We start from the raw sequence: 11,519 nt of genomic DNA on the forward strand, positions 1-11,519 counted from the left end.
TAGTCCCGCCCCAAACGCATGCAATTGGTTGATTTTATTATCTAATATTACCTTCTGATTTCATCTAGACTTAAACAGGAATGTTTTTCCTCTCGATGAGTTGCCATAATCACATCTGAGGCGTTTGCAAGCTAATATTTACTCCAATCTGTTTTCCGTTTACCGCCGAAGCGAGTTGAACAGCTGGCTGGTGTTGTCTCACACAGGTGTAGCGCTATACGCCGTCGAAATGAGTCACTCGGTAGCACCGCGTGTGCTCACGTCTAAAAGCTGGAGCGAGAGCCGCGCTGCCATGACAACCCCGCGGTGAACGCCGACCCCGGGCTGTCTGTGTTTTCCCAGCCCTCATTTAGTAAACACACATAGACACACATGCGGGAGCCGAGCGTGTGGCGCAGCTGGGGTTTGCTAGCGAACGTGCCGTTTCAAACACAATCAGGCCCTCTGTCACTCACGCTTCCGCCTCGGGACCATTATGCAGATATCTCTCCATCCGTACTAATGGGTCCAAAGGGGCACAGAGGAACACCTCGACCCCTCTGACGCACACACACCATGCTAATTGAACTGTAAATGTTATCTGCGAGCACACGGGCGGCCCGAATCAATGACATCTCTTAGAGACGCGGCCCCGCTAATACGTCTAATCTTGCGTAGCGCATGTGGAATTCTTTTGGCTCGGTTAAATGGGAATCAGTAAACATTCATTATGATTATAACTAGAATTTCTTGAGCGCGGAGAGAGCGAACTGTAAACCCAGCAGAGCAGCCGGCAGTAACGACTACCACAATTTAATTTAATTAGCAATTACGTTGGCAGAGGGAGCAAAAGAAGCTCTGGAAAACAGTTTTACCATGGTAACGGTGCATGTGTGTTTTTCAGCTGATCGGGATGCTGTTGGCCTGCTGTCTGTCACGATTCATCACTGCCAATCAGTACGAGATGGTGTAGCGGCGTGTGCACAGGTGAACTAGGAAACTCTTATGTACGAAAAATTCTGATAGCACGTGAATTTGTAAGCATTCATTTCAGTTTGAGTTTGGCGTTAATGTGCAGCTAAGCTAACAGCTCAATGCTCTAATAAGCATAAAAATACAAATATCAGACAAAGTTTTTAATGTTAAATACAATATTTTCAGTAGTTTTCTTAGAAGGCAGCGGGGTTTTTTTGCGTTCCTGTCATCGCAAATGTTTAAACCTCTTTTTCTCCGTTTCTACAGGCGCCAAAGACGTACGACACCTTGGAAAGGGAAAGCAACCCAAAAATGCTAGCACACTCCATTCTTTCTCATCTGTTTTTATATTCTCTCTCTCTCCCTCTCTGCTTTTATCTTTCATTCTGTCTTTCCTGCCTTCTTTTTTCTCCCTTCCGTCATTCCTTAACTATGCAGTTGTGCCATGATGACCAAAGCCTCTCCCTTCGGAACGTCAACGTTAGCGAGGAAAAGGAAATGGTTTTAAGACGCACTCCTGTATTTTACTTTACTGTACAAAAACCTTGCATGCGAACACCATCGCACACTACAACTACAGTCAGCAGCGTTTCTGTAACACCACGTCCTAACCTCTCGCAATCAATATCTCAATCCCTCTCTAGCTGTGTATCAGATATGTTCAGATTAGCTGTTTTGTCAATTTGCACAGAATTTTCTATTTCAGAAATTACTTAATACTTGGTTTGGACATAAACGCGACTTGAGTGATTTGATAGTTAATTATGAAATGTTTGGTTGAGAAGACATTTTTTTTCTTAGCTATCTTCCATTTTGTCAGCTTAGTTCCTGTTTGTCACGTTGCACTTGGTAGCTCCGCCCACAGTGAAATCTCATTGGTCCAGATAGCTGTGTATGTTCTGATTGGCTATTTTGTGGCTTTGCACAGTATTTTTACTCAGTGTTGGCATAGCAATTACTTTACATTCATAACTTCGCACAATAGGCTAGGGCATGGTGTTACTTGACCCCTAAAAAGTGACTTCAATGCAGATTTGTTAGTTACGTGCTGTTTCGGGAGGAAAAACTTTTAAAAAAGAAGAAAAAAAAAACACAGATGACAAGATGTTTTTGTTGTTGTTGTTGCTTTTGTAAAATCTTTGGCAAAGGGGTTTATCTCAGAAATGGCTTTTTTTGTCTTTATGATTTGGATTAAATTTTTTGCTCCATGTCTCAATGCCGGGTTTAAAGTGACTCGACATAATCATGTACAGTCAAAAGTTTCAATTTTGTCTTGTTGTGAAAGCCAAAAACAAGCAATTTTCTGCCACATACAGAACTTAAATAAGTTCAAACTAAAGTGTGAACATTACAACTAGTGGTAGATATTTCAGAGTACTGACTAAACACTCAAATTCCACCGTTTATGGATTGTAGTTACAGTTTTACACCATATCTACCTTGTGACACACTATGTTTGCTTTTATTTTGTGGTGTTTTTCTGTAAGAATGTAATCACACAGAGCATCTCTTTCAGCATTGAGGATGTTCTTGCTTTACAGCTCAGAGAATTTTCAGTTATTTTCAAGCAGATTAATATTTGCATGAGAAATATGGAAGAATTTGAATTTTGGTATGACAAAAATGATATTTCTAAGGATGCTATATTGTTTGAAAAAAAATGTAAATGTTATACTAAATATATATATATATTACTCACTATAAACAATCACGACCATATGGAGCCCCTAGAAGGGACATGGTGATGGATATATATATATATAAGATAAAAGGAAAAATTGTGTAATGCTTTTACGTTCACTCGCAAAACTTTTGAGAAAACGCAAAATCATTGAAATATTTTTTTCCCCATCCCATATTTTTCCGCCACCACGTCCCTTTAGGGGCTCCGTACAACCAGATCACAGACCAATGGAAAAAAGTACAAAGTAAAAAAAAAATGGTCACGGTAGAGTGATTATGCTGGCAGGAGAACAGCTCTTAAAAACAGATGTCTAGTTAAAACGCTGGAGAAATTTGATTTACAGCTCTATATAAAAGAGGAATAAATGCAGATTTTCTGGAGGTCTGAATCAAAGGAATTCTAGAATCATCACTATTATCACATGAGCCAGGCTTTAGTGACCTCTGTTGTTTATTTATTGTTTATTTATGTACATTTGTGGTAGAAATCGCTGCAGTCTTTGGCTTTCTTTAATTTCGAATCGTTCTGTGAAGTAGGGTAACGAATTCATATTTACGTGTGCCAATGTGCATCTGTCCTTTTTAATTTAATTTTGTGTTGCTGTTTTGTATGGGTTTTCTCATTGATCATTAATTTTATTATCATACAGACTTATAAATATTATTAATATGTTAACAATCATTTCTGCAGCTGCCCCATGTGTTGATGGGTCATTAAGTATTAGAGTCCAGAATTCATAGTCTGAAAACACGTGATGAACTACACATCTTCAAATAGATGAGCGGAGTAATACTATACTTTGTATAATAAAAATAAAACTTTTTAAAATGCACCACCAGCTAGCATGCCAACAAAATGTACGTTGATATTGTAAACAACCGTGATCTCCATGAATAAAATGGTTCTTCGTCGTTACCAGCTTCTGTTTTGTCATTATTTGAAATGTGTGTGTTATTGTTTGAACTGGATGGATGGATGGATTCCCATGGGATCATGTGAAAGCTTGTTTTATCACGGCTTGAAAGCAGGTTTCTTATTCCCTTCCTGACCGCTAGATGGCACCACGATGTTGTTGTAAAACGTAACGGGGACGCAACCATAACGACAGGAGACCTCCGTGAACGGGGAAAGCCCATGCAAACATGGATCTTATAGTGCAGATACTGTGTCATCTGAGATCATCAGCAGATCTTATTGTGGCCCCCAAAAAGTATTTGAACACTTAAAGGAATAGTTTAAGTGTAATTCAGTCATCATTTAGGCTAACGTTACTCACCCTCAAGTTGTTCCAAACCTGTATGAGTTTCTTTCTTCTGTTGAACACAAAAGAAGATATTTTGAAGAATATGAGTAACCAAACAGTTGATGGACCACATTGACTTCCAACTTGAAGGCGAGTAAATGATGACAGAATTTTCATTTTTGGGTGAACTATCCCTTTAAGTCCCACTATCTAATGTCCGACAGTGACATTGGTGACTGAACATTCTCCACTAACCTTTGAAAACCAAGAGTACAACACGTTTTGTTCTCATTTTGAACAGTTTGTCTATTGTTTTATCACTTAAAACCCAAACAAACTTCATTTTGTGACGTGTCCTCTTGTAGCCTACTATCTTTCTGTACAATTAATTCCACTTGTTCCCTTGATATTATTACACATAACAATGACTGAAAAAGTGCCTTAAGTGTATACCTTTTGGTGCCGCTGTATGCAAGTTAGATCTGCATTGAATTTTTTACTTTCACCCTTTTCCCATGTGTCATTAAATATATTAGCACATATTACATAATATTTGCAAGTTCGCATTTGCATAATTCCACAGATCAGTTCAGACTTTGCATTCAGTCTCCTCAAGAATAACCTTAGCACGTTTTTAAACAAATAAATGAAGCATATTTGACTGTGTATTTTGTACAGAAGTACAGACTGTGTATTTAGGTCTCTTTTTGAAAAACTAGCACCTTTAAATGGCTATTATCTTTTATAAAATGCCTTTCTAGTGATGTGAAGAGGCACAGCAATTTCATTTTTTTTCTAAAGTTTATGACTTTCTGTACCCCCCTTTTTTGGGGGGCATTTAAAGCCAAAATACAATTTCGCCTGTTCTATATAAACCCTGTTTTGGATTTAAAAAAACCTCCTAAGTGAAAATAAATCAATGGAATAAACCTTTTTGTCACTACGAGTAGTAAGGTACTTTCATCAGTCCGGTAGTTCCCTCGTACACTCTCCTTTTCTTTCAAACTGTCGTGTCTTTGACCGTGAGTGAGCTGCAGGCTTGGCACGTTGCCGGATTTCCTTTCTTCCCTGTGATTGGCTGTTGACAGGCGCCGTCCTCCTGGATGAACTAAGCAACTGGCTTCTAATTGGACTAGAGCGGCTGAGCGGTTGTGGGCTGATGCTTCGTCTCATGAATATTCATAAGCGCCACAGAGCTACATGCGGCCTCACCCTCGGTCGGTTGCTAGACGAGTGTGTTATCTTTCAGCGACTTTATCGCCGGTTTCCTTGGACTTTGCCGGACCTTTTCGAATTTAAGAGAGGATAAATATCAGCAAAGGTGGGTATTTTGAAGCTTATATTATTTGTTATCCTCGATAGATTGACGCCTAGTTTGCCGGCCGGCATTTCCTCCAGGAAATCAAGGAGTGGTAGGAAGCGAATAGATCACGTTCAGATCACATTTCTTTAATACAAATTTAAATAGAGCAGGTTTAGTTTTACTAAATACTTAAAACAATTGAACAGTTTAATTCCAAATCATTGCAAATATTATTGAAAGATTAGTAATAGTATTATTTATAATTCTTGCTTTCTCTACCTATCTTTTATTTACACACTGATTTATTTTGATTATGTAATATTGTGTGCATGGACCCCTAATCTTTCACGCATCTATGTTATTTCAGGTCACATTATCCGGTTACGACCTGGTTACACGTTTGATTGACGCGTGGAAGCCACACCCTTGCTTTAAATCCACCTGCGCTTTCAAAAACTCATTCTTCTGAAGCGCACAAGGGATCTGAGCACTCCCTGGACCCAAATAATAGTGGATAAACCACTATTAGACCTACCTTAACCGTCCAGCCCAAGAATAACTACATCTGCTGCTTTTTTATACAGAGCCTTAAAGCCTCGTTCTGCATTTGAGCCCTCCAGGTCAATAAGAAAGCAAATATGATGCAAATCTGCGATTCCTACAACCAAAAAAACTCTCTCTTCAATTCCATGAACCGGTTTATTGGAGCCGTGAACAACATGGACCAGACGGTCATGGTGCCAAGTTTGCTGAGGGACGTCCCATTGGACCAGGAGGAGGAGAAAGAGGTGAACACCTTCCAGGATGGAGACATGTACGGCTCTTATGTGCTCCTCAAATCAATAAGGAACGATATCGAATGGGGCGTGCTTCAAGCTGACGAGAGGCGCAAGGACAAGCACGGGGTGACAACGTCCCTGGAAGTGTCTCGCATCGAACCGAACGATGAGGACTTGGAGAAGCTGTTTCATTTTCATCTAACCGGACTGCACACCGTACTGTCGAAGCTCACCCGAAAAGCGAACACTCTAACAAACAGGTACAAGAAGGAAATTGGTATAGGCGGCTGTGGGAATTGAAACCAACTAGAGTTTACTCCATTCAGCGCCGGTGGACCGCAAAAAAAAAAAAGGTTCAAAAGAGGGTGAAGCAGGGGTTGAAGCCAAATGGGCCCCTGGTGGCTTCCGTGCATTTTTAATTCCCCGGATTGAAAAAAAGACTTGTACCTGACGCCGGTTTACAAGCACCCTTAATTCCCCTGCTAACATCCCTTGATATTGTTTGCACAAGCTGGATACCGGCTTGGAAACAGGCTTTTGAAACTAAACTCATTGTATTTAAATAAGCAAACATTTTGAAAAAAAGATATGCAGAAGACATTTCATGGCCTGGTATGGTAGTTTTGGAGGTTGTATTAATGTAGATTATAACAGTTTAAGGCTGGGGGTGAGAATTAAAATCACTAATTATGTATAAAACGCACATTTCTATGCTAAAGAGTGGCTGGTACTTTATCATTTTAAGGTGCTTAATTGATGATGGAATCGCATGATGGTCCTTACGGATGTTGACTGATTCCAAGAGATTACGTCACAATTACTGTTGGTAATAGAAGGAATGTTGTCATGTAATTTTTCTATCACAAAGATGGTTCAGAAAATAAACATTTTGTAAATGCAACTCTTTACTCTGCAAGCGTTTGATTTCTGAGTGAACTGACGTATGACTTATTTCCTTCTGGGATGTCCTTGCGAAATATCACTTTACAGTATGCCAATAGTGTGGTGCTCAGTAAACATTGGCCTATGTTGGTGCGCACAGCTGCTGCTGAGGTACACTGAGGGATAAGGCATTAAATTAAGACCTGGCAACGTCTGAAAGAGCCGAGCACCTGCAGTGCATTTTTCCAATTCGTACTGCTGAGTCACTGCTTGAGCTGCACTTTAATGATGGAAGTCTCTAAATCTAAGCTGCCCAAACTAGTTTAATGTAAGAAAAAAGTCTTAGAAACTCAAGGAATCTTAGCTGCAGTTTTCTACAGGCATTCTGTCAAATATAAAATGTTTTTGTAAAGACAGCCAGATTCAACTTATTTATAAAAAAATTATCTAAATTTGTCCCAAAAATGGGTTTGATTTGTCTTAAAATGTTGAGTCAGCCTAACGGATTGCATAGTATTTCATGCTAAAATCCTGTATTCTAATACAATAAGGTTGTACCAAATCAAATGGTAAACAAACTAATCAGGTTTTCCATAAGCTGTTAAAGATCTTTACACTGATCAAATGTAATGTAAAATGTAAACAGACAAGCAAAAGGCAAATTTGATACACTGATAAACTGGCCAAACAAATGAGAAGCAATTTGCGCACAAGACAGATTTACTTTTAAGATCTTGTCTGGTTTTGACATCAAATGGACTGTAATCAGGTTTTGCTTTAACTAGATGTTTACACTGATAAAATGTCACAAGTGTAAACAAAAACAAAAAAAGTGTAAGCATCATAAATGTAAGATTGTGCTTATAAACGCAAGTAAACTCGCTTGCATAGTTGGAATGTCTTTAATAAGTCAATACACATTTCTGACATTCTAGCTCGATGCTATCTGAAGTTGATTTAAATATAGCCATTATTAGCCCAAAACAAATTTATCGTTGGCCCATTTGACTTTGCATTGCACAATTCATTATGCAATATTCTCGTAGTTCGTATTTTTTTGCACTTCACCTTTGTTATCTAAGAGCCACAACATACTGTTTGCTCTTTGCACATCATGTATCTTAGTTGTGGTCAGACCAGTAGACAAACTGACCTTTAGTCCTGATGGATCCATTATAGTGATAAAACATGAGATGGAAGATAGAGCAGATTTGAGGTGGGTATCATATGCTTGTTTGTTCCTACTATCCATTGTATTTCCTGTCATATTCACAGTCTAATCCCTACTGGTTGACATTTTTCTCTTGTTTTCCTTTCCGCACCCTAATTAGGGATGCTGGGAGAGAACTATACAGGAAAGAAGGCCATCAGCTGGATTTGCTGATCTAGTGTTTCTCATCCTCCGACTGTTTGTCTGCCATCTAGCTGATGTAAGACCAGCTCTTGGCGTGACATACTGAAACTTCCAGGCAGTATGATGGAGTTTTGGAGGACCAGTAAGACCAATGCTGTAACACCGATATGAGGTATGATGCAACGTGTCCTCTGGGTGCACAAAAAGGGTTCTGGTATCAGGTGCAACCCAAAAACGCACACTACTGTTTTTCTCTTGCCCAAAGTGCTTGTGGTACAAAAACTCCAAGGGCGAAAAAAGAGGGGAAATTAGAATTCGTCAAACCATTGATTTTACGCTATTTTAAAAAGTGACTCACTAGGTTTTGAAACCTAGTTTATATGAGTAAAAGTGAGACACAAACTAGCAAGGAAAATGGAGAGGACGGATGCTGTCTTCTTGTTAAGAGGATTGTGTCTCGTCTCCGAGTGCAAGAAAATAGCCGTCTTATTACAGTCCCTCACTATTTGACGTCTCTCTCTGAGCTATTTCAGTGGCAAGCTTGTCAGGTTCCTCCTCAGTGGTCTGGTCATCTGTTACTGTCTGGGACTTCCCAGAATGCAACCCTTCAGAAATGCCGGGAAGGACATTCTATTCCTCTAGTGACAATAATAAGACAAGCTGTGCACAAGTGACGCCATTGTGGCCGAAACAAACCATGGCGGTGGTCAAAAAGCAGCTGTTACTCTAGAGACGAGATGACAAGATTTCTGCGAAACAAAATAAGACGGTGTGTAATTCGGTTAGGAAACTGATTTAAAGGAAACTGAATTTAATAACTTGGACTCAATGGAAGGAGAAAAACACTTAAACACCCTCAAAAGGCTTTTGTTGAAATACGCACGTTGAAAAATCATTTTATAACATCTGAGCTGTTGATGTACGCCACCACCTGTTGGTTGAAGTATTTAGGTTACGGTAGATTAGATTACGGCAAATTAGGCGTGATGAACGGAACGGCGATTCAACCGTAATTAAAACGTATAAATGGCTCAGTTATACTGTAAATCATCTTGCCATGGTGATTATTTTTTACAACCGCAGATTTAAGGCTATCAGTGTGTCATGGAAATGTCGCTTATGCAAGGCGTTAACACATACAAGGGATTGTATGATATGTTAGGAGGTGTAAATTTACATCATAATTGATCTGTACACTTTGTTGGTACCAGATTCAGTTCACAAACTCTTAGTTTAGCAAAGTTAATTTTGCAATCCCAGAATGCACCACCACAGACGATAATTTCAAGTCTGTCATGTGTTTACAGTAATGCATTGTCTAAGGGTTTAATTGAAGGGTTTAATCCTTATTGATTAAAATATAGTACACTCAAAATTATGTTGAGAAATGGAGTGTATTTTAATGTTTATCCTGCCCTGTAGACTTCCATTGTACTTCAAATGTTTTTTGCTTGTTTTAACAAACTGAAAAGCAAGATTGTTTTCTGTGGTGTTTGACCTTGTCAGAGATTTACTTGTATTGAAACCAGAGCATTCATTGAAAAATGAATTCTTTATTATTTATTATGACTCAACATGTTTTTGATGTTTCATTTGTAGGCGACACAATAGGAACAACAACAATGATACAGGATCAGAGTTGTGAAAGCGACAAAAACAGTTCCACAAAACGGTGAAGCAGAACTAGTTCCTTATATGTGAAAACTAAATAGTTCCTGCAGTAGGAAAGGAGATATTATAAATTCTTCAGATTAGTTTGTTTCTTATGTAAGCTTTCACCATGGAATAAAACAATTTAAAAGATAATTGTGACTTTTTATCTCACAAGTCTGACTTTTTTTCTCTCGCAATTGCAAGTTTACATCTCGCAATTCTGACTTTTGTCTTAGAATTTCGAGACATAAAGTCTGAATTGCGAGTTATGTTAGAGTTGCGACTATATATCTTATATAGATATATATCTCGAGATATATATATCTTTTTCACAATTCTGACTTTTTTTTGAGAAAAGTCAGAATTGCGAGATAAACACTTGCAATTGCAGGAAAAAAGTGAATTGCGAGAAAAGAAGTCAGAATTGCGAAATTCTCTCCAATTCTGAGGGAAAAAAGACTGACTTTTTTCTCAGAAATTAAAGTTTATATCTCACAATTCTGACTTTATAACTCACAATTGCGACTTTATATGTTCTGACTTTATAATTTGCAATTGTGTCTTTATATCACGTAATTCGGACTTTATAATTCACAATTGCGACTTTATATCTCGCAATTCTGACTTCATAACTCGCAATTGCAACTTTATATCACGCAATTCTGACTTAATAAATCGCAATTGCGTCTTTATGTCACGTAATTCGGAGTTTATAATTCACAATTGCGACTTTAAATTTCGCAGTTCTGACTTTATAACTCACAATTGCGATTTTATATCACGCAAGTTTGACTATGTAATTCGCAATTGCGACTTTATATTTCGCAATTAAAACTTTATAACTTACAATTGCACACAAAAAAGTCAGAATTGTGAGATAAAAGTCACAAATTACCTTTTTTATTTTTTATTCAGTGGCAGAAACAAGCTTCCATAGTTTCTGGACTCTTCAAAGTTCTAGTACATGAATGTGCCCAGAGTTGAATACTATGTACGGAAAGGAAATGACGCATTCTACGGAGCCCCTAAAGGGACATGATGATGGGACAAAAATGCAACATGGGAGAAAAATATATATATTTCTAATGCTTTTGCGTTCTCTTGCAATTACATAGTTGGGTAACTATATTGTATATAATTTGCGGGCATCAGGGAGCCGTTCTCAAAATGCGAAGTGTTGAAATCACTTTTCAATGTGCGCTCGCTTTTTACTTTTACTTTCGAAGTCACACATACTCTGTGTATAGGGAGTGGTGGTACTGACCACACATTTCACAAGATATTTGTCAATGACGCTCAGAATCTGTTGCGCACCAAATCCTCCGACTCGTCCTGTCAGTCATCTCTCCTTACTATCATCACGTGATAAGTGAAATCTGTAATGTAACCGACTACCACAGCAAGCCTAACCATGTCCGTAGAATGCGTTACTCATTTTCCGTGTCTTTCTGAATTCGGATTTAGGCGATTGTTTTCCAAAGATCTAGAAAGTTCTTTGAGCCTGTTCAATCCATTTTGCTAACTGAAACCTTTATATTTAAAACCTCTCCTCAGATAACATCTCGGATCTCCTGGGAAAAGCAGAATATGATCTGGTCAGGCCTGCACACTGCTCAGGTTCCCCGTCATTGTAATTTTGGTTACTGAAATAAGTGGCTGCCAGATGC

General features: G+C 38.5%; 2 protein-coding genes across 2 annotated transcripts in view; both read left to right on the top strand.

The window, feature by feature from the left end:
* The window catches only part of tspan7 (tetraspanin 7), a 28,649-nt gene extending 25,096 nt beyond the window's left edge, over positions 1 to 3,553 (top strand). Inside the window, exons 7-8 of the mRNA XM_084117561.1 lie at positions 884 to 966; positions 1,222 to 3,553. Coding sequence (XP_083973687.1) covers positions 884 to 952 — 69 coding nt within the window. The 3' untranslated portion in view covers positions 953 to 966; positions 1,222 to 3,553. The remainder of the gene's footprint in view (positions 1 to 883; positions 967 to 1,221) is intronic.
* Positions 3,554 to 5,674: 2,121 nt separating this feature from the next.
* On the top strand, positions 5,675 to 6,403 carry mid1ip1b (MID1 interacting protein 1b). Its single transcript, XM_084116807.1, has one exon. The coding sequence runs from the start codon at positions 5,823 to 5,825 to the stop codon at positions 6,261 to 6,263; it is 441 nt and encodes a 146-aa protein (XP_083972933.1). The 5' UTR covers positions 5,675 to 5,822; the 3' UTR covers positions 6,264 to 6,403.
* The last annotated feature ends 5,116 nt before the right edge of the window (positions 6,404 to 11,519 follow it).

The sequence above is a fragment of the Abramis brama genome, assembly GCF_963993115.1.
Source record: "Abramis brama genome assembly, chromosome: 6".
NCBI lineage: Eukaryota > Metazoa > Chordata > Actinopteri > Cypriniformes > Leuciscidae > Abramis > Abramis brama.

Excerpts from the sequence above, each read along its gene's own strand:
- mid1ip1b (XM_084116807.1), top strand. The coding sequence starts at position 5,823 with ATGATGCAAATCTGCGATTCCTACAACCAAAAAAACTCTCTCTTCAAT.